This window comes from Archocentrus centrarchus, chromosome 21, assembly GCF_007364275.1.
Source record: "Archocentrus centrarchus isolate MPI-CPG fArcCen1 chromosome 21, fArcCen1, whole genome shotgun sequence".
Taxonomy (NCBI): Eukaryota; Metazoa; Chordata; class Actinopteri; order Cichliformes; family Cichlidae; genus Archocentrus; species Archocentrus centrarchus.
Window position 1 is genome coordinate 13,613,338 of NC_044366.1, and position 21,065 is coordinate 13,634,402.

The 21,065-nt window shown below is 37.7% G+C and overlaps 1 protein-coding gene across 1 annotated transcript in view; it reads left to right on the forward strand.

Moving 5' to 3' along the window:
• The window catches only part of cps1 (carbamoyl-phosphate synthase 1, mitochondrial), an 81,466-nt gene that overhangs the window by 50,414 nt on the left and 9,987 nt on the right, over window positions 1–21,065 (forward strand). Inside the window, exons 33-36 of the mRNA XM_030758696.1 lie at window positions 2,459–2,533; window positions 2,671–2,769; window positions 17,383–17,442; window positions 17,650–17,762. Coding sequence (XP_030614556.1) covers window positions 2,459–2,533; window positions 2,671–2,769; window positions 17,383–17,442; window positions 17,650–17,762 — 347 coding nt within the window. The remainder of the gene's footprint in view (window positions 1–2,458; window positions 2,534–2,670; window positions 2,770–17,382; window positions 17,443–17,649; window positions 17,763–21,065) is intronic.

Sequence of the window (21,065 nt, forward strand, 5' to 3'; positions counted from 1 at the left end):
GAAGAAATGTAAGTTCCAGCTGCTACATGCTTTGTCCCTTGACCAGGGGAATTACTGCACTATGGTAATTTCTGAGAAAGATTCTTGTGAGGATAATGACACAGGAGAAAAATGTACACTAGAAACATCATACTGGACTGACATTTCTCTAAACACTTGAGTATGAAGAGGTCATATTAATGATATGCTGTTAACGATGTTAATATCCCTCACTACATTACATCACCACCAGCCAGAACCTTTGATACAGGGCAGGATAGATCTTTGCTTTAATTTTGTTTAATTCTGAGCCTGCCATCCAAGTGTTTCAATAGAAACTGAGTCTCTCAAGCAATGTTTTTCCAGTGTTCTGTTGTTTGATTTGGGTGAGCCCATGTGAATTGTAGCCTCAGTTTCCTGTTCTTAGCTGACAAGAGTCGCACCCAGTGTGGTCTTCTGCCACTGTAGCTCGTTTGCTTCAAGGTTTGACAATTTTGGGCATTCAGAGATGCTCTTCTGCAATGAAAATACTGCAGTTATCCACTCACAACACAACAGCGACCCACAAAAGGACCCAACTAGTTGGTAGTAAGTGTGAATCTTAACCAGACATACTATTCAGTAACTATTTGTTTCCTAGAAAACTTACAGTCTTGCAGCCAACTAACTTGGGTCCAGCTAGAAACTTCAAAATGATCACATAACACTGTTTTTGTAATAGCAAACTCACTTTACCTCAAAAAGCCAATCATTTACTTCTGTCAATTTTCAGAAAACACAGCCTTTCCTCTGCATATTTGTTAAAATGTCATAATATTCATCAGTTACATAATTAAAAAAAGGCAATTGTATTTCAAAAATCTTGCATCTGTTGAGTTCCTAAGTTCTTCTTATCTGTGGGTATAAAGACAAGTGCCATTTCCAACAAAGCAGACAACAACATTACATGAAAATGCCTTGCTATATTCATGTCCTTCTCCACTGGAGCTCAGCTGGTGCCTGACGAGAACATGATTCATGTTGTGGAGACTCACAGTTCTACACTCTCTTTGGAGTGGCAGGTGGTAGGACGTTGAGGTTGGAAGCTGGAATATTGTGACAGTCATCCAGTCCCAGACACTCCAGTGCATTTGAAGAACAAGTAATTACAGGCCTAACTGAGGCAGCATTTTTAATAACTCTGTTTATGAAAGCTTGTGTGTGTGGTTTCTCATAATCACAACAGCTAAATCTTCACAGGTGATTCCATTTTCTAAATGTTTCCCTGTGTTTCCCCTTTTGTTTGCACCTACATTATGTTTCCATTTTCACTTCTTTTTCTTAGTGTTAATCGTTAAGGAAAGGGTGCTGTTGATTTTAGAATTTGCAGTTTGTGTGGTGGAGAAAATTAGGCTCATTAGGCTCGTAAATGGACAGCTTTACTCAGAAACCTTCAAACTTGTCTTTGTCGCTCTTTCTGAATTTATATCTGTTATTGTCTCTGTCATTAAAACTTTCCTCTCATTGTTGTTCATTCTGAATACATGTCCCTCTCTCTGTTTCATTTTTTTTTCTTCTTGGTTACATTCTGTCATTTTTATCTCTGCATACTTCCCGGTATTTTTCTGACTCTTTGAACAAAGGCACGATAAAGATGCTGGTCCCTTGTCTGCATTCCCCTCTCTTCGTCCCGTCTTACATTAGTATGCTAACATTACATTCACTGATTAGATAGCCTACTTCAAGGATGAATCCCCCCTAGTGGCCCTTCTGTGTGAGTGTGTTTGTGTGTGTGTGTATAAAAGCATAAGACCAGACAACGCCACATCCCTTGTCATGGTGGTCTGCAGTTTGAGAAGCCTCCTTTCTTTTCTTTTATTCTGTCCACACCAGTAGTTGTAGCAGTGCTTTCTTCAAATGACTTGTGTGATACGTGCCTCTCCCTCATTTCTTTAACAAAATTCTTAGTCTGGTTTGCATGAGACAAAATGTTTTTGGAAAAATAAACAAACTTTTGTATTCAGTTTATATGACACACCATTTATCATTAAGCAGACAATATTTGCAATTTGTTTTCTATATTCCATAAACGCACAGCTGCTACATGCTTCAGTTGTTACTCCTAATAGAAATACCACCTTTCTTCAACCTGTAGGTGGCAGCAGAATCATGAAATCTCTAAAATGGTTTTGGTAGACCGTAACCAGAGTGTATACTTTCCATTAATGTTAAAGCATATTCTTGATTGACTGCCACTTTCTTTGTAGCTTTTTTCCTGCTGTCTGGAAACTGTTTTCTTAAAGTCAGTTGAGGATTTTGTTGTTGAATTGTCAAAAAGAAACTGCCTTTTTTTGGAAGCTGATCCCACTGACCAAATGATATTAAACTTGCAGCTGAAGTATGGGACACTGAAGCTTTAACATTAACTCCCATGTTGTAGCATCTTATTATTTCAGAATCTTGTCAAAATAAATTTCTCCCTCTTGTCATCTTTTACCAGGCACCCATGTTCTCCTGGCCACGGCTGAGGGATGCAGACCCTGTGCTTCGCTGTGAGATGGCTTCCACAGGAGAAGTAAGCCCCTTGCAAATATACAGCTCAATTCTGTTGTTGTTCTTTTTGCATATATGTTTTTCTTTATTATTCTGTCTGAATTTTAGAATCAGTTTAAAGAGTTTCTCATGTTTTTCTTTTTGTGTGTTCTGATACAGGTAGCTTGTTTTGGACCAAACATTTACTCAGCCTTCCTGAAAGCTATGCTGTCCACAGGCTTTAAGTTGCCTCAGAAGGGCATCCTGATTGGGATTCAGGTAAGGCTACAACTATTATGTGTTTATTTCTTTCCATTTCTGTTTACTTTAGGTGCCTGCTTCCCACAAGACATCAAATGTGTGCCTTTTGCCAAGATGGCCAAGTCTTTCAGGGCATCGGCTTCTTATGATGCACTCGTGCAGCTCTAACTCCTCTCATGACCCTTTAAGCTATGATCAACTATGACAATGTGTGACTGACCCAGTAAGGTTGTAGTGCACATTGTGGAAAGGATGAAGCTTCTCAGACTTGTGGAACTGATGCTTTTATACATAAACAAATAAGAATTACCACAGATATGAGTCATTATTTAAGCATGAAAACTGTTCTCCTTTTTCAGTTCGATTCAGTTTTATTTATATAGCACTAAATCCCAAAAATAATTGCCTCCAGGTGCTTTATATTGTAAGGTAAAGACCCTAGAATAATACAGAGAAAACCCAAACAATCAGATGACCCCCCCTGTGAGCAAGTACTTGGCAACAGTGGGAAGGAAAAACTCCCTTTTAACAGGAAGAAACCTCCAGCAGAACCAGGCTCAGGGAGGGGCAGTCATCTGCCACGACCAGATATGGGTGAGATGAGAGCGAGGCAGGACAAAAGACACACTGTGGAAGAGAGCCAGAGATTAATAATAACTAATGATTAAGTACAGAGTGGTGTATAAACCCAGAGAGAGTGAAAAGATGTGAGTGAAAAAGAAACAGTGCATGATGAGATGCCCACAGCAGCCTAGGCCTATTGCAGCCTAACTTCAGGGTCCAGCCCTGATCCAGCCCTAACTATAAGTTTTATCAAAATGGAAAATTTTAAGCCTAATCTTAAAAGTATAGAGGGTGTCAGTCTCCTGAATCCAAACTGGGAGCTTGTTCCACAAAAGAGGGGCCTGAAAGCTATTCTTTCAAATACCCTAGAAACCACAAGTAAACCACCAGTCTGAGAGTGAAATGCTCTGCTGGAGTAATACGGTATTTTGAGGTCTTTAAGATAAGTTTGGACCTGATTATTTAAGACCTTATATGCAAGGAGAAGGATTTTAAATTTGATTCTGAATATAATGGAGTCAATGAAGAGAAGCCAACAGGCTTTCTCTTTGTAGTCTCTGTCAGTACTCTCGCTGCAGCATTTGGATAAACTGAAGGCTTTTCAGGGAGTTTTTAGAACAGCCTGATAATAATGAATTACAATAATCCAGCCTAGAAGTAATAAATGCATGAACTAATCTAATTTTAGATTAATATCTCTAATCTAATTTTAGAGATATTGTGCGAATGCAAGAAAGCAGCGCTACATATTTGTTTAATATGTGAATTGAAGGTTTTATCCTGGTTAAAAATTACTCAGATTTCTTACAGTGGTACTGCAGGCCAAGGTTCAATTCAATTCAATTACATTTTATTCATTTAGCGCAACAAACAGTTGCCTCAAGGTGCTTTATATTGTAAGGTAAAGACCCTACAATAATTAAAAAAAAACAAACAAAAAAAAAACAGTCAAAATGACCCCCTATGAGCAAGCACTTGGTGACAGTGGGAAGGAAAAACTCCCTTTTAACAGGAAGAAACCTCTGGCAGAACCAGGCTCAGGGAGGGGCAGTCATCTGCCGTGATCGTTTGGGGCTGAGGGGAGAGAGACAGGACAAAAGACACACTGTGGAAGAGAGCCAGAGATTAATAATAACTAGTGAGTAATACTATCCAGAGTAAGTGTCTAGTTAGACACCATGTGTCTAAGAATGGTAGGGCCAAGTACAATAACATCATCCAGGTCTTTATGTCTTTATGACATTCCTGCAGTTTAACTACCGTATTTTTCGGACTATACGTCGCTCCGGAGTATAGGTCGCACCAGCCAAAAAATGCATAATAAAGAAGAAAAAAACATATATAGGTCGCACTGGACTATAAGTCGCACTTTTTTTGGGGGGGGTGGGGGGGTTGATAGAATCCGAGACCCAGAGCAGAAATTCCATCTTGAACGGCAATTTAAAATAATAATGGATTAAAGAACAGGACGAACACGGTTACGCCTACGTTATGCTAACGTAGCACATTCAGCTACATGACGCACAACGAACACGTGTTCGGTATGTTAACGTAACATTAAGTTATTCAGATAACCATAGCATAAAGAACATACTAACAAGTTAACCAAACCATCAATCCATTGAATTCTTCATCCTCGGTGTCACTTCTAAACAACTCCGTACACTCCGTAGACGAAGCGTCGCTTCCTCTTCTGTGTCGCGTTAGTCAGACTCGTCGTCAGCTGCAGTTCCAATTATTCCAGCCTTTCTGAATCCCAACAGGATGGTTTGGTTGTCACTGAAGCCCATGTTTTCTTGATCCATCCAATGACTTCCAGGAAAGTTGGGTGGCGCATTCTCCCAGTTGCCGTTAAGCTGTGCTCTCCATCCATCATCCACTGCGCCCACAGGTTACGCAAGACTGCCTTAAAGCTGCAGTTCACGGAGATGTCAAGTGGCTGGAGTATTTTGGTTCATGTGTTATAAATGTCACATATACGTCGCTCTGGAGTATAGGTCGCACCCCCAGCCAAACTATGAAAAAAAGTGCGACTTATACTCCGGAAAATACGGTAATTGATGTGTCATCTGGCTTTGTGGACAGATAAAGCTGGGTATCATCTGCATAGCATTTATACAATGCCTTTTAATGCTCTCTGAGAGAAGCATGTATAATGTAAATAGAGTTCGTTCTAGCACGGAGCCCTTTGGCACTCCATAATTAAGCTTAGTGTGTGAAGAAGACTCCCCATTTATATGAACAAATTGGAGTCTATGAGATAGGAGTCTATTAGCTAAATATGATTCAAACCATTGCAGCGCAGGACCTTTAATACATACAACCTGCTCTAATCTCTGCAATAAAATATTATGGTCAGCAGTACTGAACGCTGCACTGAGGTCCAACAGGACAAGAACAGAGATGAGTCCACTGTCAGAAGCCATAAGATCATTTGTAACCTTCACTAATGCTGTTTCTGTACTGTGATGAATTCTGAAACCTGACTGAAACTCTTCAGATAAACCGTTCCTCTGCAGATGATCAGTTAGCTGTTTTACAACTACTCTTTCAAGAACTTTTGAGAGAAAAGGAAGGTTGGAGATAGGCCTATAATTAGCTAAGACAGCTGTGTCAATTGATAGCTTTTTAAGTAATGGTTGAAATTACTGCCACCTTAAAGGCCTGTGGTACATAGCCCATTAATAGATTATATATTAATAGATTGATCATTAAGATTGAAGCATTAATTAATGGTTGGGCTTCTTTGAGCAGTCCTGTAGGAATGTGGTCTAATAGACACACTGATGGTTTGGGGAAGTAAATGATCGATTTGTGAGATAGTTATGACTTTTCTTTTTCTCTAATGGTTAAAACTTTATGTGTGAAGAAATTCATGAATTCATTACTAGTTAAGGTTACAGGAATGCTCAGCTCAACAGAGCGCTGACTCATTGTCAGCCTGGCTATAGTGCTGAAAAGAAACCTGGGGTTGTTCTTGCTTTCTCCAATCAGTGATGAATAGTAAGCTGTCCTAGCTTTACAGAGGGCTGTATTTTTTTTTTTTTAATAGAGCAACAAACTTTTTCCAGACTAAATGAAGATGCCATTTCCTTTCCAGCTTACAGGCGATCTGCTTTAAGGAGTGTGTTTGTGAGTTATAACAGGGAGTCAAACACATCTGAGGCTTTCTTTTTCAGAGGAGCCACTGTATCCAGAGTCATTCACAGTGAGGATGTAACAATATTAATGAGATAACTGACCTCTGCGGAAGTAAAGATTAGGTACCTGTTCTGCACTGTGTTGGCACTTGGTATTGAAAATAACAGTGGAGGAATTATATCCTTGGAACTTGCTGACAAGTTTGGGATCACTTGCAGATTTCTTTGTTTTCAAAAGAAAAATACATTTTCATGCACTTCACAAAGAATCTTATCCATTTCACAAACAAAATGAATCAGATGATCTACATTTTTGCAGAGAGGCCTAACTGATTAGTAGAAAACCCTTTTGCAATTGTGTTCACAGTTGAAAACTACTATACTAATAAGGGAACAAAAAGAAGCATGCCATTCTTTGGGTTATTTTAGTATCTGCAACATCAGGTTTTTGTTTTTGTTTTTTTTGTTTGTTTTTTGTTACAGGCTCAAAATGGCCAGAAAGAAAGAACTTTCTTTAGAGACTCACGTTGTGCTTAGAGAGGAAGGCTATTCAATGTGAGAAATTATGAGGAAGCTTAAAATCTCTTACCATGCTGTTAACTACTCCCTTCAGAGAGCAGCACAAGCTACCTGTAACAAGGACAGAAAAGGGAGTGGGAGACCCCAATGCACAACTGTGCAAGAATACAAATATCTGAGAGCGTGTAGTTGAAGACAAAGACGCCTCACAGGTCATCAACTGGCAGCACTAAATAGTACCCGTCAAACACCAGTGTCAGCATCAACAGTGAAGAGGCGACTTCAGGATGCTGGACTTCATGGCAGAATTGCCAAGAAAAAGTCATGTCTCAGACTGGCCAATAAAAAGAAAAGACTGAGATGGGCAAAAGAGAAGATGTTTTTGGACACATAAGTCCAAGTTTGAGGTCTATGGAACAAACAGAAGAACATTTGTGAGATGCAGAACAAATGAAAAGATGCAAGAGTAGTGCTTAATATTATCAGTCAAGCATGGTGGAAGCAGCTTGATGGTCTGAGGGTGCTTTTGAGGTGGTAAAATAGGAGATTTGTACAAATTGGAAGGGACCTTAAGGAAGGAAAGCTATCACAAGATTTTGCAACACCATGCTATACCCTGTGGACAGCAGTTGATTGAGGCCAATTTCATCGTACAACAGGATAATGATCCAAAACACCACCTCCAAAATGTGTCAGCAATATTTAAAGAATAAGCAGTCAGCCAGAATTCTGACTGTAATGGAGTGGCTGGCACAGTCTTCAGGTCCTATTGAGCTGTTGTGGGAGCAGCTTGACCTTATGGTACGGCAGAAGACTCCATCAAGCCAATTAATCTTGTGGGAGATGCTCCAGGAAGCATGGGATGAAATCTCATCAGATTACCTTGACAGCTAGCTGCTAAGGTCTGTCAGGCTATAATTGCTGCAAAATGTTTCTTTTTTTTAAGAAGACAAAGTTTGAAGAACACATTCATCATTTCCATTAAAATAATTTCTTCTAAGTCTGACAAAGTTTGCATGTCCTGTTCATTTGCAATATTTCATATTCAGACTAATTGCATGCGTGTTTCCATAGAAAACAAGAAAATTTCCACATGATCCCAAACTTTTCAGTGGTAGTGTAGTTACAGCCCTTTCAGAAAGACAATTTATTCCTCACTGCTGTGTAATCCATTGTACTGTAAATTTAAATGTTATTAAGAAATTATCAGACATAGGAGGGCTTTCAGGGAATACTGTTCAATGTTCAGTGTCTATGCCATATGTCAGAACAAGATCCAGAGTGTTATTAAAGTGGTGGGTGGGCTCATTTACATTTTGAGAGGAGCCAACTGAGTCTTATAATACATTAAATGCGGTGTTGAGGCTGTCATTTTTAGCGTCTACAAGGATGTTAAAGTCACCCACTATAACCATTTTATCTGAACTGATCACTAAATCGAAATTCTGAGTATGGGCCAGGTGGACAATAGATAAGTGTTTTTTGAGTTTTCCAATTAGGGTATACAAGGCTAAGAGTCAGGCTTTCAAATGAATGAAAACTTTCTGAGTCAATGGTTGATTAATAACCCAGAGTGGAAGATTCCTGCTTCTACTCCTCCTTGACCTGTGCTTTGAGGATTCTGACAGTTAAAATGAATCAACACCCATGAGTCATACTAACACATAAAGTCAATAACAAATAAGTCAATATGTTGATCAACTATTAAATCACTTACTATCAGGGACTCAGGAGAGAGAGAGACCTAATGTTTAATTATCCACATTTAACTGTTTTACTCTTTAGTGCAGTTGAGGCTGCTGTGTTGTTCTTTCCTTATGATTTTTTTGTGTTTCGCTGATTTTTAGTTTGCTTTTTGGTGGTCTAGGAGCAGTTATTGTCTATAGGGATAGGGCTTTGGGGGGCTGACAGGCTGAGAAGCTGCAGAGACATGTGTAAGACTGCAACTCTGCTTCCTGGTCTCAACCCTGTATAGTCATGTTTTGGGGGGTTATCAAAGGTCATCAAAAGCTTATCAAAATGCTATGTCAGAAAGTCCTGAATGACTATTGCTGGATAAAATTGCTATAAAAACACATTATACCTTTTTCCAATCTGGAGTCACAGAAAAGAACAAAATGTAAGCTGGACTGTTTTCTGCCACTGCATTACATGATTTTTCGTAATTAAGTCTTGCTGCTGCCCAGAGTTGCCAAACTGTGAGTTTCACTAATGCAGCTTTAACAAAGCACTCACAACACCAGCTGTGTAATTGGTGCTCTTGGGGAACAGGTCCACTTCAAGGCAAGTGCCTGGGGTCATATAGAGACTGTAGCATGGCTGATAAACAGCAACACTTTCAGCTGACAGTTCCAGAGAATGCAGAAACACTGAATTTTGCTTCTAATACTTTTAAGAAAGATTGTTGTGGTGGGGATTAAAATGGGTCTTTTTGATTGAGCAATCTTATGAATAAGTCTGTTGGGGGAGGGAAAGCTAAACATCTGAGTTTCATGCAGAGTTCTGAAATGATGTGCTCATATTAGGCTCATTTCTGAGATGCTGATAGGATTTTTTTTATGGATATTCTGCTGACAGTGTACACATTTGGCTCTTGGTTTCCACCCATCACAGTTTTTGCAGAAAAGCTACTAAACCCAAACAGCTGCAGAGTGGGGGGAGGGAGTTGACAGTGGTTCATTAAAATTTAATATTGTACGTTTTTCATATAGCATTATCAATCGCTTATATTGAAGCGAATCACTGATTGTGCAGTGACACAAAGAACAGTATTTCCATCAGGAAGTTAGAGATCAAGAGCAAGACCACAGGGAGTTTATTTTTGTATTCAGCACAAATAAATCATGTGCAGTACCTGGTTTTATGTGTGTGTGTGTGTGTGTGTGTGTGTGTTTGTGTGTGTGTGTGTGTATATATATATATATATATATATATATATATATATATATATATATATATATATATATATATATATATATATATATATATATATATATATATATATAAAATGTAAAGTGTGTGTGTGTGTGCACAGTACATCTTGTTAGGACAAAACAGTGAATTACATGAGTGGACGGCAATCAGTTGGACAGGTAAAATGGTACGGAGATCAGCAGTGAGGTTTCAGATGTAAAAATTCATACTCTCTATACGGATTTTGAATATGAGCCATAATATTGTAACATCCAAGGAAAACCTGAGCTACAGCATTGTGAACTAATAGTATGTGCTTCAGTAGAAACTGCAATTCTGTATAATATCAACCTTGTTTAACAAAAGAGTGCTTTATTTGATTCTGTGGAAAATGACTACTTTGCCCACAATCCTAAATTGAAACAGCGTCTGTGATTGGTGGAAGCTTCTGTTACCATGGAAATGTTTAAACCCGAAGGTCAGGTAGCTTGGTGTGCATGAAACTTCAGAAGCTGCAAAAGTGGAACAACACACTATATTGTAATGATGACTAGGCTATACTTTACTATCAACAAAAACTGCATAGCATATTCAACATTATTATTGTGAAACAATACAATAATGAAAATTTAATTTGAGAAGGTTAGAAGTTGTTTGTTGTGGAATCTGGGATTCACAATACACTGTGGGATGAGTAGTTATGTCACTGTTAAAAAATAATTATGTACACATTATTGTACATTTTGTCTTAATTATTTTTTCTTTTCTGTTATTTATTTTAATCCACATCCAAACGTTTTGTGGTCATGAGTCACTTTGTAGCTTGTTGGCTCAGTTCAAGGCATAAAATTCTTTAAATAAGGATTTTAATGGGAATTTCACTTCTGGAACAGGGCCCTAAAAAAGGTACACGGTCACATTTGTTCACTTGACTTTAGCTAACATAATGGCTGTAGCTTTACCTTGGGACCAGTAGGGGGTCAGCTTACACCCTACAGCCTTCCTGGCTTGTAATACACTGGCAAAAACCTTTTATAGCAGTATTTCTGTAGTAATTACTTTCTTTACTCATGTGGTTTTGTCTGAAAACTATCTAAGTGGAAGTCACAAACACAATCTGACTAAACTAAGAATGCACACGGTTTAATTTTAAGTCTTTAATTCAAAATAAGCTGTTAAAACAAGCATGACACATTTCAACATCAAGGAATACAGCTGAGTTAATGATTAATTTCCAACTATATTAATTGAGGCATTAATGTTGAATAAAACTATCCAGTTATGATGCTTAACTTTAATTTCAGGAGTTTGCTTATCACAGGAGCACTTCGGCCCTTCATTGGTCTGTGTAGTAGACTGGTGGGAAAATAAACAAAATTTTGAAGTTTAAGCTTATGTATATTGATTCATTCATCAACCAAACTTAAATTAATATTTATCATGTTAAATATTTAAATGTGATTAAAATGCGATTAATTTTGATAAATTAATTACAAAGCTCCTAATTAATTAGATTCATTTTTTTAATCGAGTCCCACCCCTAGTACGTATGTTTAGCTTTTATCTTCTATTTTTTTTTCTTTTTCTTTAGCTCTTTTTCTTTCCCTGCCTGTCAGATCTGGCAAGAATAAAAAAAATAAAAATACAATTAACAAGAATAGCCTATAGAAAACTTATATACCACTTCTTGTAAAAGCAAATATGTTTGGTACAATGGTGCCTTCTGATTACCATTTTGATTGTGAAAACTGCCAGACATGACAGGTTAAAAAAAAAAAAAAAGAAATGTCACTGAAATTAAAATCTCTTTTTCAAGAGAGACATGGCCAAGAGGACAGCAGAAACAGCAAATACAGCATATAACAATGTAGCAGGACGCAAGTTCATTATTTTTCATCATTGTTCATTATTTTTTCAGTTTACAAACAGATATTAAAAAATGAAAAATGAATGGTTATTTTCATTCCATACCCTAAATCCATGTAATGTAAAACTAATTATATTTACTTTTTCCTTTGAAATCAAAAGATTAATTTGTAAAGAATAAGTAATAGAAAAACGGTCCGTCTTTTCATTTTTCTCACACCAGAAATGTGGCATGTAAGAAACTTTCCCATCAACCACTGTAAAGTTACAGCAAACGCTTGTCTTTTAGAGAGGAGGACATGACTGCAGTCTAACGTAGTTGAATTTTTCAGGTGAAAACTAGTGAAAACTCCCCCTTTGTTCTCCATACTGTAACAATGCGAAACAGCCACACACATTGCTGCAGAAGATAGTCCCTTTCTTGACATGTGTACAATTGCTTCAGAATGTGGTTCTAAAGCCATCCCAACTAACAGCTCTGAAAATGGTAAACTGACAAGAGCAAGCATCAAATCAAAGGGAGCGCTTTGTATTTATGTGCCTTGAGTTGCCTTGACAACAGTGTTAAACTGCTAAAAATAAAAAGTCCGATCATTTTTCTGTTTCTTATTCTTTGCAAATTTGTGTTTTGATTTCAAAGGAAAAAAGAAATATAATTAATTCTACATTATATGGATTTGGAGTATGAAATTGATATAAAATAAGCATTCATTTTTTTAATATCAGTTTTTAAAATAAACAATGAATGACCAAAAGGTACACGGACCCAAGTGAAGACAGACTCACTCCTTTAAAATCAACTTAAACTCCCCCATTAAAACCAGTTCTGATATGGCAGGCCCTTTTAACATATAATCTGTTTCACCACACTTACATTCCAGATATCTGAAATTGATTTATGACTAGATGTATTAGTAAATTAAGATATCTATCCATCCATCCATTCTCTTCTGCTTATCTGGGGCCAGGTTGCGGGGGCAGGAGCCTAAGCAGAGAAGCCCAGGCTTCCCTCTCCCCAGCCACCTCCTCCAGCTCATCCGGAGGGACCCCAAGGCATTCCCAGGCCAGCCGAGAGATATAATCTCCCCAGCATGTCCTGGGTCTACCACAGGGCCTCCTCCCAGTGGGTCATGCCTGGAACACCTCACCCAAGAGACGACTAGCAAATAATGACTAGGCAAAACTAAATTAGAGATATCTAGAACTGTAATTTTGACTAGTCAAAATTCCATTTAAGATATCTCCAAATGAATTAGAGATATCTTGAATTAGATGGCTTTTATATTTAAGATATCTTAAATTAACATTCTGACTAATCAGAATGACATTACTGATATCTTGAATTAGTATTCTGTCTAATAAAAATGTCAGATTTACTTAGCATTTTGGTGGAAAGTTTATAAGGCATTTTGTTAAAATGGCCTGCCATAAAATCAGAGATTATTTGGAGATTTCTTAAGCAGTCTTCAAGTACAGAATTTTCACGTTCTCAGCACATCCCAAACTGAGTTCTTTCTATATTGTGGAATTTTCTTACAGTTTTCTCTAGAATGGCCAGCGCCATTACAGCCGCCTAAAATTCTATACAGGCAATTGTTTGGACAGGTCAGTACAGCACAAGGGGGCAATCTCTGCAATGCAATCTCTTAATTCAGATATCTAAAAATGTAATTTTGACTAGTGATAATTATGTTTGAGATATCTTGAATTGTAACTACGGATGTGTGACCCTTCAAATGACGAATCCGGTGATGTAATTTTAGATAGCTTCAATTACATTTTGAAAATATAATTGAAAATATCTTGAATTATTATTATTATTATTATTATTATTACTTGTCAGAATTTAAATGCAGATGTCTTAAATTACCATTCTGGATAGTCAAAATGTAGTTTTGTCTAGTCAAAATGCATTTTTAGATATCTAAAATGTAATTATGGATAGTCATACGAAATGGATTTTAGGTTAAAACGGCCTGCCATAGTTCTGATAATTCCAGCTCCTCCTGTTTATTATTCCATGAAATAGGGGCAGCATATTTAAAAGGCTTTTTTTTTCCCTAATTCTGTTCTGACTTTGGGGATAAATTTATGTATAATACTGTGAGAGCCTAGGCTATACTGGTTGTGATTTTTACACACAGAAACACACACACAAGAAGGAACCATCCCAAGCAGAGGTTTATAGATTTAAAATTAAACAACCAATGAGAAAATCTACAAGTATACAGAGATGGCTACTTAGTAGCAGCATACAGATAACAGTGATGGACATGATTTCCACAGCCAGTAATAAAACATAAACCAGTCAAGCATAACATTATGACCACCTGCCTAATGTGTTGATCCCCCTTTTTCTGCCAAAACAGCCCATGTACTCCCCTAAATTCCTGAAGGAGAGCTGTGGTATCTGGCACCAAGATGTTAGCAGCGTCCTTTAAATCCTGTAAGTTGAGAGTTGGGGCCTCCATGGATTGAATTTTTTTGTCCAGCAGACCCATCTGCATAAAAATGTAATGCAACATTTCATTGATTATCAAAAAAGATTATTCTTATATAGAGAGAAGAGCAGTGGTCCTAATGTGGAGCCCTGGAGAACTCCTTTGGATACTGGGAAAAAAAGGGGAAGAAGTCACAGCAAAGTGGTATCTTACTTACAGCATTTATAGATAAACCAATATCGTTTAGTCTATTTAGCAAAATATCACGGTCAACTGTGTCAAAAGCCTTCGACAATGCAAGAAAAAGAGCAGCACAGTATTTTTTTGCAGTCCATTGCATCAACAATGCCGTTCAACACATACATCTGGTTACTGACAAGGTTTTCTGTTCTCATGCTGTGGTCAATGCTGAAGCTAAAAACAGTGTAGAAAAATGAAAAGATAAAAATCAGAGCTGAAGTGATTCAGGACAACTGTTGTCCGTAGAAGTGTGGGTCCTGCAAAGATCACACCAAGAGCACAATAAGCAATCCTGAAAGATGTGCAAAAATCTCTACAAAATACATCCATCAAAGCGTCATTCTAACCACAGTAGTGCTTTGCAAAAATAAACTTTAAGATTCTCTGGCGTTACTAGAAAGCTGTTCATCTGAGAAATGTTAAAATTTTGTAGGAGGTGTGGTCCAAGATTCTTCAGCAGCCACAGAAAATGTCCGAGGTCATTGCTGCTAATGGATGTTTCACAAGTTACTAAATTCAAGAGACTTACTTTTCCCAGCACGTACTGTTAGGCACAACTCTGTGTTTTCAATAAAGGCTTAAACATTTTGAATAATTAATGCAGAAGCTCTGGCAAAACTGATGGCTTTCACAAACATTTTCTTGAAACTGTGCATAACGATTTCCTTTGGTCTGGTTTTGTCATGGAAATGTCATATATAGCTGTGAAAAGATTGTAACCTCTGTCTGCTGCTTTTATTTTTTTCCACTATAGCTCTGCGTTACAACAGATCATTTTACATTTGTTTGTGTAGTCACTGACAAGTGTTGAAGTTGATTGCTTCGCTATCAAACTCTGAAGTCTTCAGCATTTCAGTGTGTGTATAGGGTCTGTTAGGGATGTAAAAAACATGCTTGTTTGTTTTTTTCTTCAAAGACCAAAACTCTAAAGTTTAGGATACTCATATTAGGAGTCTGCTGTAAACAAAACAAACAAACAACAAAAATAAGTCAATGTTGAAAATGGGCTTAATCCACTCAGGCTACTTATATTAACATTAACTGTTGGTAAAGGTAAAAAACCATATGCACAATAACAGACCCTGTGTTATATACTCTATACTTTATATTTTTATACAGTACAAAGACAGGAATCTCAGCACCTGCTTCTGCCTTCCTAATTTACCCACCTTTTTGTCTCCAGCTGTATGCCAAAGTTGCCCATCAAAGTAGAAACTTGCATGTTATATAAGGCTTAATGTGGTAGGCTTCAGATTGTACAACAAATATCAAACCATATCACAATGCTTTTGGTGAGACAGGAGTGATTTCAGCAAGTGCATTGTTTACTAAGCTGAAGGGCACCCAGTGTGAGCATAATCAGTTGCAAATCAGCAGCAAACACTCAGAAGAGTTTTCAGCACTTTCAGTGTGCTTGGTAGAATCCATTAAGTGGGTCATTTGAAGTTGATCTCCAACAAAATAAATGCTTTACAAAGAGTTTTTTTTTTTATTCTTGCTTTACATCATCTTGTTTCATGGAGAAATAGACAATAATTACAATTCTGTTTCTACTTAAATTTTAGATTTTTTTTTTTTTTTTTGTGCACAGTGTTGTCTGTACGTACATAATTTCCATGGATTAGACATAAATCAGACTTCAACAATACACACAAATTAATGTGTACTGCATGATAAAATTGGCTTAAAGTAGTAATTGCCCTAATTGTATACATGGATGAACAAGTGTATAATCGTATGCACAACAACAAAAAAAAGACACAACAGTCTTAACCACCACAGTTGCATTCAAACACCAATAACCCTTATAACACTGATAATGAAATCATTTTCAGCATCAGTGGTGTCAGACTGTTCCAAGATTGGCACAGTATAACCTACACTCAGTTGACCTGAAGGATAAGGTTAAAGAACACCTAAGTTACAATCACATTCTTAAGACTACAGCAATTTGGTCTATTTAAACAGCTAAAACTCAGATTTTCCTTACAAATGTGGTGAATCTTCCTTTTACATTGTTTTATAGATGAATTAAAAACACATTATTAAGGGTTATGAGTTAAGCAGTTAGAGCTCAGTTGAAGTTGTCTTTTTAATTTGTCTTGTTTTTTTTTTTTTAACGATTGGTTCCTTAGTCATTTTTTTTAAAGCACGGCTGAAATTCCTTGTAAGCTTGAAAATAAATTATGCAGTCAGTGTTTGTTGTCATAGCAAACACATGTACTGTCTGAGAAATCTTCCATTGGTTGACTGTCGCCAGAAGACAGATGGCAAAATCATCCCACCAGAGTGAGGAAGTAAATAGACTGTCACACTTTAATAAAAAAACAAAAAAAACAAAACCACCCCCCACCCCCAGAAAACTGCTCCTTAGCTGTCCTCACTTGTTGTGTTCCTCGTCAGAGAACCTGTTGTTTCGATTAACTGGATACTGCAGTGCTTTTTTTTTAAACTTCACATTGACTGTTGCCACATAACATGTCTACATATATAACAGAGAATATCATTATGTTGTCTGATTTGGAACAGCCTTTTGTTGCCTTTTAACTTTGTAAATGTTTAATCAATTGGGGAAATTGAGAGTATTTCAGAAGAAAGGCAGTATTTATATTATTACTGATTATTTTTATACTCATTTGGCTATATAAAAAATCATTTATTTTACAAATTATGCCTTATTTTGTAACACACATTAAACATCTATATTGTGAAATAAATTTGGCACTGAAGTACCATGAATACACAGTACGACTTTGATTTGGAAGAGGGAAGTGAAAAAGAAAAAAAAAACTGCTGAACAGTAAAGTATTGAATTTGTCTCATACAATTTCTGTAAACCATTATGGATCAACAGAGAATCTGCATGAAAGCGCTCCTTCTGTTTGTTGTTTATAAAGTTCTTATGTCATTTAGTTTTTCAAAAATCTGTCTGCTTTCCTCCCTTCCAGCATTCGTTCCGACCCAGTTTCCTGGCTACAGCACACCAGCTGAAAGGGGAAGGCTTCAAGGTGAGCGCTATTTCAAACACAAGAGATGTGACATGTCATTGAAAATCAGCAATATTTCCCTTTTTATGATCTTCTGGTTCTGGTTGATGGAGCTCTTGGTTTCTGCTCTTTAGATTTACTAAAAAGACCTGAAAGAAATATTTTTCTTAGTTCCCTCAATATTTTTACATTGTGTGTTTTCAATTCTGCATTATTTCTGTCATCTAGCTCTATGCTACTGAAGCCACTTCTGCTTGGTTGTGTGCCAATGATGTTCCTGCCTTTCCAGTAGCCTGGCCCACTGAGAAGGGTGGAGACAACAGCTTGCCCAGTATTAAGAGGTGGGTAAATGTTAATTTAGAGCACTAAATTGATGTTAAATCCTTCTGACACATTTATGGAAGTGGCTCATGTGAAACTTTGCCCTTAAACTTTGAAGCACTTTGCTTGTGGTTTTCAGAGGATAGCCATAGCTATTAAATTAATTGTAACATATTAGATTAAAAACAAGATTTCTGATCAGCACATTATACTGCCTTAAGATCTAAAGCCTCTTCATTATCATTGTAAGATGTGACAAGATCAAAGACAAATTAGCAGACTCTGAAGTCCAGAGTCATTCTGTTGGCCAGAATAAGATTTGAAAAGGGAGAATGAGGAAATGTATATAAGAGCAACATAAAATTAAGTTTTGGGAAATCAAAAAAGCAGTTATGACCAACAATAAACCAAAAATATAACTTTAATCAAGAGTACTGCCACTCTTTGATGGAATTAAACTTTATTATAATTTATATATTTTATACTTAGTTATGGTGCTGGGTAAAGTTTTTCTCCTAGGTTGACTGCATTGTGAAGTGGGTGGTCAACACTAATGAGTTGTCATTAACCTTATACCTCTGAATGTGTCAAACGCGACACAGTGTACTTCAAAAGTGCTGCTGTTCGCAGACTTTAGGCAACAAATACCGCAATACCCCTATGTGGCTGTGAAGTGCAGTTTCTGAGCTTTGAGGAAATGTTTGGATTTTTCTGATAGGACAAACAGTCGTGGAGTTACGGTAAAAAGCCTGCTGATCAAAGTTCCTTTGATTAGCCAACTCCGCGCTGATATGCTACATCTTAACCAGCTGTTCGCTGCTAGTAAGGGCAAGTAACCAGCGCTTCAGCGGCGATCACCTGGTGTTAAAGGATCAGCTTACCATTTTCTCCTGTTGTACTGTGCCACTGCTATACTGATCACCACCTAGTTGTGAGTTGGATCAGGTGGCAGGGGAAGATGCTGGACAGACCTGGCGTACCTAAACTTATAGTGAGGGTGGGCTGGGAACGCCTAGCAGAGTTCAAGGTTGGGACACCCACATCCACCTTGTACCACACTTCTCAGATGTTAATTGTGCTCCCCAAATCTAACCTTTGTATCCCCATGTCCCTTCCATCAACGTCGGGGAAGGTCATTCTCCTTGAGTGGATGTGGCCTCTCAGTTTCCAGAGCAGAATTGACTGGATCACTTCACCCATTGCATGATGACAGTGACTGGCAAATTGGAGGCGTTGCTTTGTGAGTGTATGGGAAATAGGTGGAATGGTTGGTATGCTATGACGAGTGAATGTTTTGGACATGTCAAAGTAAGTTGGCGTATGCTCTGTCTAGCTGTTGTTGTTGACACATGGTTAGCATCCATGTCTCAAATCTGTAGAGGAGGACTGGCTTGATCAATGTGTGAAACAAGTGTTTATGGTCATTAGCCAGGCTAGAGTTCCATATGTGGTTACAAGCTGCCCATACTAGTGCCTTATGAGTCTTCATGTCCCTTTCTGAGTCCACAATATAAGACCCAAGGTATCTTAAGTCTACGCCTTGCTTGATGGTTGTGTCTGCCAGCAATTGTAGGTGACAGTTCATCGTTGTAGAGATGTACGCCATTTTACTCTTGTAAAAGTAAAGCCCCACTAGTTTTGCTCCCTTTTCAAGGGACTGTAGAAGGTATTTTCAACAAGATCTGATAACAAGGTGAGATCCTCTGCAGTGTAAAGATCCATGAGATACTTTGCAGGGTACGTCAAAATGCGCCTAGGATGGATTTGTAGGCTCTTGATAGTATCTACTGGGAGGCAGAGAATATAGTCCAGTATAGTGATGAAAAGAAATGGTGCCAGGGTATCACCCTGAAGGACTCCTGCTTCAATACCAAAGTGTTTCATCATCTGATGTTATGACTATGGCCTTGGTGTTTATGTAGAGTGCCTTAATTGCATCAATGACAGGCTGTGGGATACTGTAGATAGATAGAATGGTAAAGATGGCACCTTTGTTGATGAAGTCAATGCCTTTCAAAAGTCTACACAACAGATGGTGAATTCCTTTTTTAGCCTCTTCATTTGATCTATTATTTGATGCAGACATAGTATTTGAGAGCTTGTTGATCATCCTTGTCTGAAACCATTCTTTCTTTTGCGCAGTAGGGATCCACATAATTCCAGATTTTATGCCATGTTGATGGCATTGTCAACATAAGGAGAGTGTGATTATCTTAAGTAGAAGCTCATGAAACAAAGGATCTTTTCAGATAAGGCTAGGTATGTTATCTAGACCTCGTGACTTTTTGGCTTTCATGGTCCTAACTGTATCACAGAGCTCCTGAATTGTATATCAGCAATCTGGATGAGTGGTAGATCTATGCTGGTCTGCAGTTCCGGTCCTTGCAGCAGGAGACTTTGAAAATGTGATGCCAGATGAATCCCATTTTCCCTTATGCCCTTACGCTTTTCAGCAGAACCTGCTCTGATTTGAATTAAGTGCCTATGTTTCTTTTTAGCAAGATCAAGTGATAATAGGCCATGCAGCAGTGTGTTGGTTTGAGGCACTTAGAGTAATGCATAGCAGTGATGTCAGTAACACTTTACTGACATCACAGCTACCAACCCATTGTTTATGGTTGAGTTGTGAATTTGTTCAATCACCAGTAGTACAGGCTGTTGAAGCATGTACCTAGATGGAATTATTGTAGCACACTAGCTGTGACTGCAGTGTTCAGGTAACAATTCCACAAATGGCTAATGATCATGCCACAATGGAGCCATCTGGACCATATGTTTAGAAGTTAGCAAGTGAAGATGTGGATGCAAAGAAAATTTTAATAAGCCTAGATGCACAAAAGACTAGCTGGCATCATCTGTACAGAGTGGCATAGAGGCCAGTTCTTTAAAGAAAAATGAAAAGAAAAAAAAAACCCTGTAACCTTTGTTGTCACTGTCTGTCACACATTTTCAATTAGAATTCAGCCTTATTTCTATGCAGTCTGCCAAAGGCCTTCAAATGAAAATGTAAAAACAAACTCAGGCTACTGTCTGTGTGTGTGAGTGTGAAAGAGGAAGAGAGAGACAGAGAATTTGATCTTCTCTTGACTGATATCAGAAGTACAAACACAATGACCTTATTTAATGACAATTATGATGTTTTGCTTTTAATTATTTCTGAGCATGCCAGTTCAACATTTGCGTTACTGGTAGGGAAAATAGAATCCTTGAATTTAATAACTGGTGGAACCTCCTTTTGCAGCAGTAAGCTAAGCATGTTCAGTAGCTGCACATCAGACCTTTAACACTTTCAGAAGGTATTTTGGACCATTCTTTTTTACACA